The following is a 17,522-nucleotide window of genomic DNA, read 5'->3' as shown; positions in this document are numbered from 1 at the left end:
CATCCACATCTCCATTTACATCCTCATCTATACATCTACTTCTACATGCATACATCCACATCTCCAAGTGTCACAAATCCCTATATTCTAGGGACATGCGGATGCGTGTCAGGTCTAGAAACATGCGGATGCATGTATGTATTATACCTGGGCATGTGTATGGATCATATGAGTGGATGCATATGAGTCCAAGGACATGGCAGGACATTTGTGGACTTTCGGGCGGTGCCCGTGTGGATTCCGGCCATGCACACATGGTGTGTTATGATGGCAGGCGGAATATTTTCAAGTACAAGAATGATGATAGGTGGTTCTCCAAGTTTACATGTGCACAATGCATAAATGATGCATGCCATAACTTTATTTTACTTTGTGTGACATTGTCTTGCTGCCTAGACAATGCTTTGTTATTTTGGCTTGTGAAGTCCGAGGGACCGGGGACGCCCGGGCACCTTGTGGACGCGTGTGTGCACTCCTGTTTGGGCCTAAAACTGTGGGCTTATGGGTTTTGCAGGTGGTAAGTGCGTCCACACTCAATTTACAGCTTATTTCATTTACTACTAAAGTTTATTGGTTTGCAGGTCCACACTCATTAATAAGTGGCCGGACAACTTATAATGCGTTCGCATTTGGTTGGACCAAAATTAATGAAGTCCGGACAACTTATGGCCATTTCCCATTTGGTTGGACCTAAACTTATACAAACAGGACAAATGGAGCACTATGGGCTGGACACCTACCTGGACACCTTATGGGGACACTTGTCAGCCTGTTTGTGTACCCACCAAGCCCCTTAGGTGGCACTGGAGAAAGGCGCCTCCTTCAAGAGGCCTTTTGGGCTGTTTTATTCATAACTGAACACATTGGAGAGCTGGTTGAAGCTTTTGGAGTTGCTACAGGGCTGGTTGCTTGCTTCCCGGACTCACACAAGCTTGGATATCGATCCCCACACTCTTCTAAAGGGCTGGTTGGTAAATTTCAAACCTGTAATTTCTGGTTATTGCGAGTTTTGGGCTGGTTTCAGGTGTCCAAAGTCAACTTGGACAGTACAGGACAGCTCTAGGGACCTCCACAGGGCTGTAGGACCCCTTACAGGTGGATTTCTCGCGATAGAAAGTTGATGTTTTGGACTGGTTATTGCACAAAACAGGCCGGACAGCAATGGAATATGTGAGCATGGATGTGTCTCAAGGATTCCTGGTATAACAGGTGCTTAGGGCAAGCATTGGGGACACTTGCTCGCGGAGAACACAGGTTTTTGGATCAGTTTCTCGCGTGGAAACAGGGCCTAAAGATCCATTTATATCTTGTGCAGGGCGGAGTACCTGTGAGGATTGTGATACTCTTGTGCAGGGCGGATGTACCTGTGAAGAGGCTTGTGCAGGGCGGATGTACCTGTGTGTAGGGCGGATGTACCTACAGATTCTCTTGTTTGAAATGTATTCATTCATGATATATTTGGAAGAATCAGGTGCAGGCTGGTGGTGAATCCCCAGGCACCCGTAATCTTGTACTTTGCAGACTCTTTTGGTAATATAACCTAAAGGGGGGGGGTCAGCCTATCATCGGCCCCTTTATGTGGTGTACTGTCATTTTCAGCTTTGTGGTTGTAATGCTCAAGTGTTAAGTGCTCAGAATCTTGTTCACATTTATACGATTCCAATACACGCGTCCGCCTCCCGTTACATTGGTATCAGAGCTCAGTTTTTCCCCTCATTGGAAAACGGTCTGAGGCTTGGAATCATAAGTGGTGACCTGATTTGAGTGTCATGGACAGCCACATTTCTGACAATGTGGAGAACACACAGGACCGTGAATTTCATGGTACAAGGGATGCAAGAGATGCTGCAGGCAATGATGTCTATGGAGATGCAGGTACTCATGACACTATGCATTCTGATTTGGAATCTTTGAGGCGTCAAGTGCGACGCTATAGGGCTGAAACCGAAGAGCTTAGGTCATTGAAAAATGACCCGGATGTACAAAGGGTGTTGGCTGCGAAGGCAAAGGCTTCGGTCCATGAAGTCACTTTTGAAGCAATTGCAAAGGAAATGGATGTTGAGAAACCCCGAGAGCTTGCACTTGCATACCTAATGGTTAAGGGTGATGTATACACTGAAGCAGATGGTAGTTTGGCTTTCAAGAAGCCACCCCTCATGGCTGCCCGTGGTGATGCACATGATGCACAACAAGCAGAAAGAGCACAGCAAGTGCCAAATGCTGAAAGGACAAGAGTCCCTGGTGCTAGGCTTGATGCAGGTCAAGAGAAGAGTAAGGATGAGGGATCCTCTACTCATTCCCGCTTTGCTCCAAGAAGACATGTCCGTTCTAGTGTTGAACTTTCCACTCATTTGGAGAGTGTGGCTCAAGAGAGAACGAAGAGGGATCGTGAATCTTCATCGCGGCATCATCATCATGCAGATGAACAGGATGTACATAGGGATGCTTATAGAAGGAAGAAGCCTCGAGAGTTCAAGTCCGGTGACAAGGATGTAAAGTTTGAAAACTTTCAGGGACGGATGGACTCTACCAAAGCACTTGCTTTCATTAGACAGTTTGAAATAGCTTTTTGCAATGAAGACTTTTCGGAAAAGTCTATGCTCAGGCATGTGGGAATGCATCTCAAGGATACGGCAAGTGATTGGTGGCTTGCAAAAATACTTGATGGAAGTGCTGCCTCAACTTGGTCTTCTTTCAAAATTCAGTTTTATGATCAATTCTTACCACCAAACTTTGCAAAGGATGTACACAAGGAGTGGGATTGGCTGTCCCAAGATGAGGGAGAGTCCGTTGCTTCATACATAGCAAAGTTTTGGAAAGTCCTTCTCAAGGTTACTCCCTTCATGAAGATTGGAGAGGACGAGAAGAAGAGAAAGTTTGAATCGGGGCTCCATCACATCATCCAACAAAGCTTGGGAGTGTACCCAAATAAGACCATACAAGAGCTTATACACTCAGCCATGATTGCGGAGAACTTGCACATGAAAGCACCCACAAATAAGCCATTTGCAGGTCAAAACAAGAGCAAATTCAGGGCTGGTTATGACCAGAAAAAGGGTGGACAGCCACCTAAGAATGCTCCCAAAGATGGCCGAGATGCAAAGGATGACTCCGAAAAGAAGCCGGGGGGTAAACGCCACAATTTTGGGCTCTCAAAACAGCAATTGGAAGAGTACAAGAAGGCTGGAAAATGCTTTAAGTGTGGCAGTAAAGATCATATATATCCTAAATGCCCACAGAATCCTAAGAATGCTGAGCCTAATGTGGAAAAGCCTCTTGTGAATGTTGTACCCGATGTGCAGGGTAATACAGGGCATGAGCCCAAGAGTAGAGTCATATGCAAGGCCTGGGGAAAATTGAAGGATCAGCCCGCTTTGTTTCTTTTTGATGATGCTTCCACAGATAACTTTATATCCGTACAGATGGCTGCCGCCATAGGTCTCAATGTGGAAGACATGGGAATGCAAATGAATGCAGATGCCGCCTTTGAGGGCAAACAGGTTGATGTAACTCCGGTCATTGGTAAGCTCCGTGTACAAATACAGGACTACCTCGACTATGAGAGCTTTCTAGTGGCTCCTCTTACAGGTTGTGATGTTTTGTTGGGGATGCCTTGGCATCACCGTTTAGAGCCTGTTAAGGCTTACAAAGAGAAGAAAATCAGCTTTGTACATAGAGGCCGTGAGCACTCTATAGATGCTGGTACTACTGGAAGTACCATACCTCTTGTAAGCCATGTACAAATTAATAAGGCAATAAAGAAATCAGCTTGTTCTTACTTGGTTTTTGTACGTGATACCATTGAACATTCTAGTGTTGATGTTAGTACATTAGATCAAGACAAGCTTAACTTTTTGAATGAGTTCAAAGATTGTTTTGCAAATGCTTTGCCAGCAAGGTTGCCACCAGAGAGGCCGGAAGATCATTGCATAGATCTAATTCCCGGTAGCTCTCCACCTAATAGGCCACCATACAGGGTGAGTGCTAGTCAACAAGAAGAGATTATGGCACAGGTGAATGAACTTTTGGAAAAGGGTTTGATTCGGCCTAGTTCCTCGCCATATTGCTCGCCGGTACTTCTTGTTCAAAAGAAGGATGGTACTTACAGGATGTGTGTTGATTACCGTGCCCTCAATAAGATAACCATCAAGAATCGGTTTCCCATTCCGCGCATTGATGACATCCTGGACAAGCTTGAAGGTTCGGCATGTTTCAGCCGAATAGACCTCAAGAGTGGGTATCATCAAGTGAGAGTGGCACCTCAAGATGCACACAAGACTGCATTCAGGACAGCCTTTGGTCTTTATGAGTTTTTGGTGGTGCCTTTTGGCCTTACAAATGCACCCGCTACCTTCAACAGGATGATGGACAGGGTGTTCAGAAAGCATAGAAAGTTCACAGGTATATTCTTTGATGACATTATTGTATTCTCAAAGAATGAAGCCCAACATCGTGAGCACCTGGCTATTGTGTTTAAAGAGCTTAAGGAAAATCAGCTCTACATAAATGCAAAAAAGAGTGAATTCTTCCTCCCAGAGATTCACTATCTTGGTCACATTGTATCAAAAGATGGTGTGCGCATGGATCCCGCAAAGATACAAGCCATGCAAGAATGGCCAGAGCTGAAATCAGTCCATGAAGTGAGGAGCTTCCTTGGTTTATGTGCTTACTACAGGAGGTTCGTCAAGCATTTTGCTTTCATTGCCGCTCCGTTACATGACTTAACGAAGAAGAAAGCAATCTTTAAATGGACACAAGAAGAGAGAGATGCCTTTCAAAAGTTGAAGAGTGCAATCATCTCGGGACCGGTACTCATTATTCCGGACTTGCACAAACCTTTTGTGGTGGAATGTGATGCAAGTGGGGACTGCATAGGGGCTGTTTTGAACCAAGAAGGACATGCCATTGCCTATGAGAGCAGACGCTTGCAACATGCAGAGCTTCACTTACACGTTTATGAGAAGGAGTTGTTGGCTGTAATTCATGCCCTTACTATTTGGAAACACTATCTTTTAGGGGCTGATTTTATGGTCAAAACTGATCATCAAAGTTTGAGATACTTTTTGACTCAAAGTAAGCTCTCAGAGAAGCATATGAGATGGGCAAATTTCCTCTCAATGTTTCATTTTCAGATTTTACACACTCCAGGGAAAAAGAATGTGGTGGCGGATGCCTTATCTAGACGACCACAGGTTCATGCTATTACAGTTGCATACCATGAGGACTTATCGGATATGCGTAATACTTATCATCTGGATGAGGATTTTGCACATGTATGGGCTGATTTGCAAGAGGGTATTGCTGTCCCATCTTATGTCATAAGAGATGGATATCTCATGATGCAAAATCGTATGTGTGTGGTAAAGAACCTTCGCCATAAGGTTATGGATGAGTGTCATGCTCCTCCATATGCAGGTCATAGAGGCATTTTGGCCACAGTACAAGCTTTGGAGAGGTATTTCTTTTGGCCACATATTCGCAAGGATATTGAAGCATATGTACGTGAATGTATGGTGTGTCAAAAAGGTCAAGTTTGATCGACATAAAGCACCTGGATTGCTTCAACCTTTGCCTATACCAAATGAACCATGGGAAAGCATTGATATGGATTTCATTATGGATTTGCCAAGGACGCCACAGGGAAATGATGCTATTTGGACCATCATTGACAGGTTTAGCAAGCAGGCACATTTCATTCCCGTGCGCAAGACAATAAAGCCAGATCATATGGCTAGGATGTTTTTGGCACAAATATTCAAACACCATGGCATGCCTAAATCTATTGTGGGGGATAGAGATCCTAGAACCACAAGCTTATTTTGGCGCGCATTGTTTGACAATATGGGTACAAAGCTGAACTTTTCATCAGCTTACCACCACAGACAGATGGGCAAAGTGAAATAGCAAATTCAGCCGTCCTCGACTTGCTGAAATCTTATGTATCCGACCGCAAATCGGATTGGGAGAAGTATTTGCCACTTGTGGAGTTTGCCTACAACAATACGGTACATACTTCTACGGGCAAGGCGCCCTTTGAGATTATCTATGGCAAGGTGGTACTACCACCCATCCTTCGTACAAAGGATGAGATTTTTGCAGCAGATGAGTATGTCAGAGACTTGGATACTGCATTTGCACAGGTACGGACAGCCATAGAGAGGTCTCAAACCAAGAATAAAAAGGCAGCTGATAAGCATAGAAGGGATATACAATTCAAACAAGGTGATTGGGTCTTGCTGAAATTTGAAAAGGCACGCCTTCGGAAGAGGCCAGGGAAAGAGGGAAAGTACCCAAAACTTTCCAACAGGTATTATGGACCTTTTCAGATCTTGGAGAAGATCAATGATGTTGCATTTCGGCTTGTACTCCCAGATCATTGGAACATGCATAATGCTTTTCATGTGAGCCTATTGAGGCCTTATGTGGGACCGACACCGTTTGAGCCGGTTTTAGAAGACCCATCCGAGGTAGATGAGCTGGAAGAGATTCTTCAACCTGAACAGATTGTTTTTCACAAGGAACGAAAGCTTGCGGGAGGCAAACTTCTTCGTAGGTACCTTGTGAAGTTCAAGAATTATTCAGCTTTGGATGCGAAATGGATGGATGAGGCCTACTTCGAGGATTACCCAGATCTTTTGAAGGCCTATCTGGAGGCTTTTCACTTGCGGTCAACTGATTAGAAGCCGGGGGGATGTCACAAATCCCTATATTCTAGGGACATGCGGATGCGTGTCAGGTCTAGAAACATGCGGATGCATGTATGTATTATACCTGGGCATGTGTATGGATCATATGAGTGGATGCATATGAGTCCAAGGACATGGCAGGACATTTGTGGACTTTCGGGCGGTGCCCGTGTGGATTCCGGCCATGCACACATGGTGTGTTATGATGGCAGGCGGAATATTTTCAAGTACAAGAATGATGATAGGTGGTTCTCCAAGTTTACATGTGCACAATGCATAAATGATGCATGCCATAACTTTATTTTAATTTGTGTGACATTGTCTTGCTGCCTGGACAATGCTTGTTATTTTGGCTTGTGAAGTCCGAGGGACCGGGGACGCCCGGGCACCTTGTGGACGCGTGTGTGCACTCCTGTTTGGGCCTAAAACTGTGGGCTTATGGGTTTTGCAGGTGGTAAGTGCGTCCACACTCAATTTACAGCTTATTTCATTTACTACTAAAGTTTATTGGTTTGCAGGTCCACACTCATTAATAAGTGGCCGGACAACTTATAATGCGTTCGCATTTGGTTGGACCAAAATTAATGAAGTCCGGACAACTTATGGCCATTTCCCATTTGGTTGGACCGAAACTTATACAAACAGGACAAATGGAGCACTATGGGCTGGACACCTTATGGGGACACTTGTCAGTCTGTTTGTGTACCCACCAAGCCCCTTAGGTGGCACTGGAGAAAGGCGCCTCCTTCAAGAGGCCTTTTGGGCTGTTTTATTCATAACTGAACACATTGGAGAGCTGGTTGAAGCTTTTGGAGTTGCTACAGGGCTGGTTGCTTGCTTCCCGGACTCACACAAGCTTGGATATCGATCCCCACACTCTTCTAAAGGGCTGGTTGGTAAATTTCAAACCTGTAATTTCTGGTTATTGCGAGTTTTGGGCTGGTTTCAGGTGTCCAAAGTCAACTTGGACAGTACAGGACAGCTCTAGGGACCTCCACAGGGCTGTAGGACCCCTTACAGGTGGATTTCTCGCGATAGAAAGTTGCTGTTTTGGACTGGTTATTGCACAAAACAGGCCGGACAGCAATGGAATATGTGAGCATGGATGTGTCTCAAGGATTCCTGGTATAACAGGTGCTTAGGGCAAGCATTGGGGACACTTGCTCTCGGAGAACACAGGTTTCTGGATCAGTTTCTCGCGTGGAAACAGGGCCTAAAGATCCATTTATATCTTGTGCAGGGCGGAGTACCTGTGAGGATTGTGATACTCTTGTGCAGGGCGGATGTACCTGTGAAGAGGCTTGTGCAGGGCGGATGTACCTGTGTGTAGGGCGGATGTACCTACAGATTCTCTTGTTTGAAATGTATTCATTCATGATGTATTTGGAAGAATCAGGTGCAGGCTGGTGGTGAATCCCCAGGCACCCGTAATCTTGTACTTTGCAGACTCTTTTGGTAATATAACCTAAAGGGGGGGGTCAGCCTATCATCGGCCCCTTTATGTGGTGTACTGTCATTTTCAGCTTTGTGGTTGTAATGCTCAAGTGTTAAGTGCTCAGAATCTTGTTCACATTTATACGATTCCAATACACGCGTCCGCCTCCCGTTACACCAAGCATACATCCACCTCCACATTCACACTCACATCCATACATCTACATCTACATGCAAACATCCACATCTCCATGCATAATAAAATTCTTTTAATTAATCTAGGATGATAGTTCCTAGAATATGGTAGGAAATGCTCTTTTCATGCTTTGAATGAAATTATTTTATGTGTATATTTTTATAAAATTTTGCCATAGCTCCGCTACTATAACTAATAAATCTCAATTATTTTAAAGGATAGGTTATCTTTAAGAGAATGATTAGAATGATCCCTAATTGGATCATTAACCCTTAATGGATTAAATAAAAATAATCATAAACTAAAAGCATAGATTATTAAAAAAAACTATTAATTTATTCTCAAGCATAGATTAATCTTGGATTAAGAAAAAGCTTTATGAAAAGCTTCATTTGGATTGAGAATGGGTCATGAGTATGACCATTTCTTAAGTGAAAGAGAGAGAAAAACCATTAGAATTAATATAAATAGAATTTTATGTAATTCTTTACTATCATTAATTAATTAACTTCAATAGCATTTCAAAAACCATACCAATTAAGCTTCTCAAGCTTGAGAGGGGTTGAGAAGAGAGAATCATTGAGAAATTATAGAAAAGATCAAAATTCACTATACTTATCTTATAATTTGCTTGATTCTTTATTCACGGTAGAGGCCCCCAACCAATCAATTGGTTTAGTATGTTGATGGAGCCACCAATGGGGATTGAAGAAAGAGAGGAGTATCAAAACTAGTGAATTATTAAAGAATTCACAGTTCTTGGCTTAGGTGGAGTAGAGTAACAATGCATAAGACACTATATTTTTTTTAACAAGGAAAGGCTTCTATTTATAGGAAAAATTGAGCTCCCAACCAAACAAACTGATTCTAGAATTTTCCAAGTCAGTTTGGTTGAATTTGGACTAGATTTAGACCTAGTTTGATTACTTTTTGATTCGATTTGGTTCCATTTTGATTTGGTTTGGTTCAAGAGAGATGAAAGATAAAAATATCACATTATTTTTTAGTTTAAAACTCATTCAAGCATGTGAAATATGCACCTCCTTTAAAGAACTCCCCTTCCTTACATATGTGTCAAAATTTTATTGCTCATAGTTTTTTTACTAATAAACCTTGTACATTTTCAACTCTTCATCTTATGTGAAATATGCACCTTCTTTAAAGAACTCCCCTTCCTTACATATGTGTCAAAATTTTATTGCTCATAGTTTTTTACTAATAAACCTTGTACATTTTCAACTCTTCATCTTATGTGAAATATACACCTTCTTTAAAGAACTCCCCTTCCTTACATATGTGTCAAAATTTTATTGCTCATAGTTTTTTACTAATAAACCTTGTACATTTTCAACTCTTCATCTTATGTGAGCATTTACTCATTTTTGGGTATCTTCTTTTACAAATTGGATTTATCTCCTCCCTACACATGGATTGATGCTATTGGCCCATAGGAACCTTAATTGGACCATAATCCAAAAATTTCTGAAAATCTAGACCCTTAGACTAAGGTCCTTTATACCCATTTCCAATTAATTCCAATTGCACATTGGAAAATTCTTTTTGAATTTCTGTTTCAGGGGAACTTATTTTAATAAGATGAGTTATTTTTCTATCAAAAAATATTCATAATCTGAATATTCTCTCTCTAGAATAATTTTCTCTCTCTAGGTTAAAACGGTTAGAAACAAGGTCTTTATATTTCTGAAGAGGGATTGATTACAGGGGAAGATACTAGACATCAAAAAGGGGGAGGGGGAGGAATCAAGAAAAGGCCGACTGGCAAGACTCCAATCAAGCATCTCCATAAAAAAAGTCTACTTTTCAAAGGAAGACTGCATTTCCAAAGAGAATGAAGCCGCTGTTTCCACCAAGCCTCACTTTTATGAAGATGCCAAATCTGATTCGCATGTTCTTGAACCCAAGAGGCAGGCAACAAGAAATGATATATCGAATGAACCGAAAGTTTAGCCATTGATAAAGGGCCTCTTGCAGGTTGTTCTCTTTTAAGGCTCTAATCAACCAAACGATCAGAACGATCCAAATCTGCAATTGGTTCAAAAGGAGCAAGAAGCTCTCGAATAAGCTGCCAGATTGATCTATAATGCATCCCCAGACCAAATTTCCTGGCGGCAACCACAAAAGAAAGCACATGGCCACCAGCATCCAAAACATCATCAATAAGATAAACTCCTTTCTTTGAAAGGAAATATACCTTCCTAGGCTCACGTAGAGCCAAGGGTACATCAAAAGCCTTCGACCAATGAATACTCTCAAGGCGAAGCGAAGAAGATTGCGCATTAAGCCTGGGATTCCAAAAAAGATATTGCGTAATCTGTTAAATTAACTTAGATGAAAGAGGGCAGCCGACAATCTTTCCATCGAAATGGCTGAAAATTGCATCCCAATACGTAACAGTCCACTTTCCAAAAGCAGGTGAAGACATAGACATACACATATGACCCAACATAATAGCCCATGGCTGGCGCTGTTGTACAAATTCCAACAGCAAAGTGGATTTACAAGCAAGCACATGAAAATGAATATTCAATATATTCAAGCCACCATGTATCTTTGGAGAACACATCTTTGGCATTGACAAAAGACGAAGACCCTTTTTACGATGTTGAGTTTTCCACACAATTGCCATTGCCAGAGACATAAACCGATCTATATCAGCTTTCCTCCACATAATCAATAGAAGAAAGAACTGTATGTAAGCCATTGCAATAGCCTGCACTATTCTGAGACGTACATGAAGAGGCCAAGTGGAAAGCTGCCAATAATCAATTTTGCGATTCAATTTTAGCATAACCCATTGAATCATTTGTGAAGATGACAGCTGCCAACCCAAAGGGTAACCCAAATGACGAACGATATGTCCACCAGGAGGTATTCCACCGGGCCACAATACATGATGTCATTGCTGTACATTAAGCGCAAGCAAGGTAGACTTACGGAAGTTTACTTTCAAACCAGCAGCCAGACCAAAAAGTTCCAAAGCCTCCATTAATCTCTGAAGATCTTGTTGCGTATTCTTGGGCATAAAAAAAGAATCATCGGCATAAGCCTGAGCCAGGAAAGTATGCCCAGCAGGAAGCTGTAAGCCATGCAATTCATCAGTAGCTTGCAAAAAATCCAAGTAGCAAAGAAAAGCATGTGTGGCAATAGCAAACAACAAGGAACTAAGCGGACAACCCTGGCGAACTAAACGTCCCAATTTCCAAGAATCTGATAGAGAAGAGCTCAAAATCAAAGAAGCATCACTGTCATTATAGAGCCAATACACAATATTTTGCCACTTTGCACCGAAACCAAGATAATTCATAGTCATAGCTATATAGTCCCAATGCACAGAATCAAAAGCTTTCTCAATATCAACTTGCAAAATGAGTACATCCTGCTTAGTGTATTTGGCATATTCAATGGCAATATAAGCATTAGCCAAATTATCATTGATTTGCCTGCGAGGCACAAAACCATATTGCGCAGGATGTAAACCATCATGTAAAAATCCTTTAATACGATTTGCCAACATCTTAGTCAGAAGCTTATAGATGACAGGCATAAGAGTAATGGGCCTCCAATCAGAAAAAGCTTCACAAAGATCCCGTTTAGGGAAAAGCTTAACCAATCCTTCTTTCCAAGAAGATGGTAGTACATCATTTGCCCAAGCTTCATTGATCATATACAGCAATGATTGTTCCAGCTGAGGCCAAAACGCATGGAAAAATTCCACTATCAATCCATCCCATCCGGGAGATTTCCATCGACCCATTGAACGTAAAGCATCTTTAAGTTCAATATCAGTGAACGGAGATTCTAATTTTAAAGCATCCTGTGGAGAAATAATGGGCCGAACATGATGCAATAAAGCATAACGAGCATTAAGTATGTTCGGTGAAGTAGTTGGCGGTTTAGCAAAAAGAGCTGCAAAATGCTGACTAGCAATATACGAGAGCTCCAACAAAGAATGAGTCCATTGACCATCAGATTTTTTCACCCTTCTGATACATTCCTTTTGTCTTGAAGCATGTAGATTTTTGAAAAAATCTTTGGAAGAGCAACCCTTATCTATGATAGCTTGATGTCGCGAACGTGTCAACCATTTTTGCAATTTTCTCTGATCATTTAGCATGAGGAAGTGCTTAGCCTGCATTAAAGATTCTTGTTCATTGGTATTTAAAACCCGAAACTGAGCAAGATCAGCCATAGATTGACATGTTTCTTTAGCCTGCAAGATCCGATTCCGCAAGTCGGCCATGTAATATTGACCATAATCACAGATCACAGCCTGCATGCGTTGAACAAATTGAAACCAAGCAATGTCAATATCCTCATGCATTTGAAGGGGCAAAGGCTCAATGGCTTGCAAAACCATTTCCTTGAAATCAGCATGCACAAGATAACTGTTGTTTAAAAGCAACAGCCTATGTTTCTGAAGAATAGAAACATCCTGTGGCAAATCAAAATAAAGGCCTAATCATAAAGGAGAATGATCAGAGAGTAACATGGAGCGATCAATCCATAGCTTGCAAACAAAATCATCGTATTGGTCTGCATGTAACAAGTACCAGCGATCCAGACGTGTCCGGATATGTGGAAACTTGCAGACGAGGGAATACATGCTGCCATAGGTCCAAAATATTGCAAGAAGAGAGCAAATCATTCCATGTTCTGCGTTCAGCTCCAAGCATATGAGTACTTCCAGTGGAATTAAATTCAGGAGATGGAGCATTATTAAAATCTCCACAAAGGAATGCATTATGGAGCCAGGGATAAGCCAACATTTGCGACCATATATTTGCCCTGTCAGCTGAGCTTTGTGGCACATAAACTGCTGCAAATTCATAAATTTGTCCATACAATGAACATTGAATGACCATCCATCTGCCAGCAGAATCATTGTAGGCCAATATTGGTTGCAGATCATGCTTAACGAGCATAAAAACTCCCGAGTAATGCTGAGTGCCCGCATAAAATATATCATAACCAGCAAAGTGACCTGATTGACCCACTAAGGTATGCTGATTGTGTTCTTGCACACACACCAGATGAGGTTGCATTTTATGTACATAGTGCCAAAACAACCTAAATTTACCAGGATCACAAAGTCCTCTAATATTGTACGAAAGACATTTTATTGGAGCATCAAACATCAAATCTGTACAAAGGTATATACAGTGAACAGCCAGCAAAAATCAATGCTGCATAACAACAACTGAATCAGGGAGAGAGCCCTCGCCCTGAATCAAGAGAGACTCATGCATATTCGTATCAACACACATATCCAAAGCATTTACATCGGCATCCATACTCGAGGAAGCACCTCGAACTACATCCGACCATATTCTAGAAAGCATAGTCGAAGAAGTGAAAGACTGTGCAATAGTGGCAGATGCAGTCCAATTACGTGAAGGAATGGGAGCACGACGAACCATAGTAGCTTTTTTCAGAGTTTTCCATTCAGCCAAAGATATTTTATCTTTTCCTTTATCCTTGGATTGATTAGGCACGGCCAAAGAAGAAACAACTTGTGGAATAACTTTAGCTTTTCCTTTCTCTTTCTCCTTTTGAGTATTTCGAGTGGCTTGATTTGTTGGTATCTCCTTAACTTGAGTAGGCTGCACATTCGCTGAAATGGGAGGTACAGCAGATAACGGCGGAGGATGCAGCAGAGAAGAACATTCAGAAGCCATATGCCCAAACTTATGACAAGTGAAACAAGCACCTGCAAAGACTCCCCAATTTAATTTGAAATAGCGTGCACCCATGCCACGCACATTTTCTACTTCAACAGCAATTGCAGGTGGTTGCTCATGGTCCGTATCCCACAAGATGCAAAATCTGTTTTTGTTTCCTGTAGGACGAGGTGCACAAACCACTTTGCCCAGAGTGGCTGCTATACCTGGCAAATGTTCCCTCAAATATTCTGGAAAATCCACGACCTCGACCCAAACAGGACAACGATGCCTAATCAAGGACTGATAGTCCTTGGTCGGGGACCAAGGTAACACATGTACCAACTGTATACCAAACATAAGGGGAGAAGTTTCAAGCATCTGCTGCTTATATTGACCATCAGATAGTAATACATCATAAAAACCCCTTGCTGCAAAGTGAACTCCATCTACAAAGGGTCCACCTAAAATGGACTGAATCCATTGAGCTACTTCTTGCGCAGAAGGCATTTTGCCCGGAAAGAAGAGGATAATCCCTTTCTCTGAGTATCTACGCAGAGGAGACACAATCGTCCGGCAATTTAATCTTATAACTGAAAGAAGGAGGCGGGTCCTTCCATTTGACAGGACTGTCTACAAAGTCCTCACATAAAGCCTCATATACAAACTGTGCATCCGACGAATCTTGCTTAATCATGGTGACAGATTCAATTGCAGTATGCTGCCTCTTGTTACTGTCTGCAGCATTATCCCGGCGAGCATAGGTCACAACAGTCTCAGACATAATTGCAAGAGTAAAGTCTGTACAACACTGCCAAACAACTTTTTTTTTTTTTAAATGAAAGCTGTATGCTGTATACAGTAGCCTAAAAAATTCCTGCTGATGCGAATCAAAAAGAAGCTCTATTTGTTGGAATGCTGAAACTGACTTCTGCTGATGCGAATCAAAAAAAAAAAGCTCTGTACGTTCACACACACACACACACAAGGTTGTACAGAGAAGAAAAAGCGAGCAGGTGCTGAACAGAGAGGAAAACCAGAGCAAAGGAAGAGAGCAGGTCGCAAGCAAGGGTGCGTCAAAACACAAGGATGCGTGAGGTCGTGTCAGAGGGGTTGCAGGTCACGTCGAGAACCAACACCACTGTGTACGTCTGTACACAGGCACATCACACACACACACACGCACGTGCACACACGCACGCGTGCGCAAAGGCACATACAGCAGGTGCACAGAGACGATAGTGGCGAAGACGGGCACTGCAAAAGCGGCAGCAGGCAAAAGGCAGTTCTGCAGAGGCGTTCGAGAGCGCACCGCACACCTCCCTCTCTCTCTCTCTCTCTCTCTCACACACACACACACACACACACACACACACATATACATGTGTATATATACACACACACATATATATAGGTAGATAGATAGATAGATAGAGATATATATCTTTCAGACAGCACTAGAATATGGTGTTATCCCAATTGAAATTATGGGATCAAGAAGATAGGAATTGGGATTAGGAAGAAAAAGAGATGGGAGAAGAAGAGGTGAAAAGAAAAAAAAGAAGAGGAGGAAGAGAAGACTAAGAAAAAGAAAGTGAAAAAAGGGAGGAAGGAGAAGAAGAGGGGAAGGAAGTACGTACAGGAAGAGGAGGAGAAGGAGAGGGCCCATGGGCACCAAGTTGCTACTACAAAAGGATCTACTCAAGGAAAAAATAAGCGGGAAAAGAAATAAAAATGGTTCAAAAAATGTGTTTATTCTTTTCCGAAACTTCCCTAACCAAGGGTTTCAAGGTTTTTTACAAACGTTTCATAGGTTTCGAAATGATGAAATGGGTTTTTTTGTGAGTATAGTACTAAAGTGTAATGCATGTGCATATGAGTGTCGAATGTGTGGGTCTTGATGGGGGTGGGTAAGCATCGTTCCTGGATGCTATGTCAAGCCTCATCAAAATTCCTGCCTAGGAAGAGTTGGTATTAGTCCTCGTGCTGTTTACGACAATCTGCTCGTTTCTTGCGGGGAGTGAGGCACCGGTTAATCCATTCAATTTCATGCTTCTAGATTTGGCCAGTAGTGCTAACTCACACAAAGGACGTGCGCGTGTGATATGGCGTTCATCGTCATACCAACAATTCCGAGGTATGGTCCATGTGCAGGCTTTGGCAGTGGACCAGCAGGTGTGTGGAAAACTATCGATGGCAGATGTGTGGATGATTGTTGTGAGCTGTGAGGTGAGGGTGGTGAGGAGTGCAGATGGGTCTACACCTAAGAGACGATGGTAGAGCTCATCTACATAGATAAGATCACAATCATGGGTGAAATGGATCTGGGTGTAGTGTAAGATGGGCCGTGCCTATGGTGGGGCAGGTGGTATGCACATGAGGGTGAGGTGAAGGCGAGGTAGCCGTGGTCGGCACCAAGCGGGCATAGTGAGTGTAACCGAATTTCAAAGGCTTTGAGAGGTATGTACATACTAAGTGCATTATTTTTCTTTTCAAGACAAAATGACAACCTGCAACCTGAAAGGGGTCCTCAAAATCATACATTTGTATCTGCTCACTCTCATTGAAGTCCCCAAGTAAGAGGACCTCACCTAGTCCCAAGAAGCCAGTGAAATCCTTGCAGAGAGTTGTGTATGGAGACTCCCTTCGCTCCTGTGGGACATATCGTGAAGAATCCGAGACAAAATAGCATATTGCCACACAGATGCATCTCGAGGCTGTCATCTATAACCAAACCCACATGTAGCGGGCCTCCTCATCCCTCCGAACTATGCTAAACCATGGGCTGTAAGTGTGTTCTGAATAAAACTACTACTCTTGATCCCATTCATAGTGATCTTCCTCGATAGTCAAAATTTCTTTCAGCAGCCATAGGCAGTCTTTTGGTAAGCACACCTCTCAAAAACTAGGTGACTAAGTACCTTTTCCTGCTACACTGCCACAGATTTAGCTGAGTCAATAAAAATTTTGATTTAAACCAAAGAATAAATAGAGCCTACCATCAACCCAACTGCAAACATTTAGGTTACTACATGATGACCAGGTGAATAGAATCCTCTAGACACAACTTTTGAATATCGACTCAAAAATGCCATACAGACATCCAAGTAAATGACACATCATCTGAGAGATCTCAATCCCCCTGCAAAATTAGATTTCATGATCCAATCACATAAAAGAATGTGTGTATAAAGCCTTTTTTTATAAATTGCTTTTCTATGCAGATTAAACATCATTCCAAGATGTGTGTTTATTTCCTACTGCGATTGCAGACAAGTATGCAGTTTAAAATTGAAGGGAGGGAATAAGTACCTAAACTCTTTCTATATGAGAAACAAAAACTCCATGTTAAACTGAAGGTATAAGATAAAGTGGTAAACTTGCACCTTGTCAAAGTTATGGTTGCTGAAACGAAGAAACATCCTTTTATCTTTGCATGCTTGCAGAATCTGCAAAATACTAACCTCACTTTAAGCATCAGCCCACTCACTGTTCCAAGTTTACAATAAGCTTTGTGATAACAGACAC

General features: G+C 42.2%; 1 protein-coding gene across 6 annotated transcripts in view; it reads right to left on the bottom strand.

Annotated features, from left to right (window-relative positions):
• The window catches only part of LOC147629393 (uncharacterized), a 124,720-nt gene that overhangs the window by 68,908 nt on the left and 38,290 nt on the right, over positions 1-17,522 (bottom strand). For 3 of the 6 annotated variants that reach the window (XM_086812642.1, XM_086812646.1, XM_086812643.1), the window contains one exon: positions 17,307-17,443. In XM_086812642.1, coding sequence (XP_086668768.1) covers positions 17,307-17,443 — 137 coding nt within the window. Of the gene's footprint in view, positions 1-16,585; positions 16,803-17,306; positions 17,444-17,522 lie in introns of those variants that run through there. The other 3 variants (XM_086812647.1, XM_086812648.1, XM_086812645.1) reach the window with 2 other exon arrangements.

Source organism: Cibotium barometz, chromosome 18, assembly GCF_041138505.1.
Source record: "Cibotium barometz isolate CiBa-2024 chromosome 18, ASM4113850v1, whole genome shotgun sequence".
Lineage (NCBI taxonomy): Eukaryota > Viridiplantae > Streptophyta > Polypodiopsida > Cyatheales > Cibotiaceae > Cibotium > Cibotium barometz.
Note: the sequence above shows the minus strand (reverse complement) of the source record. Positions and strands in the feature narration are given on the sequence as shown.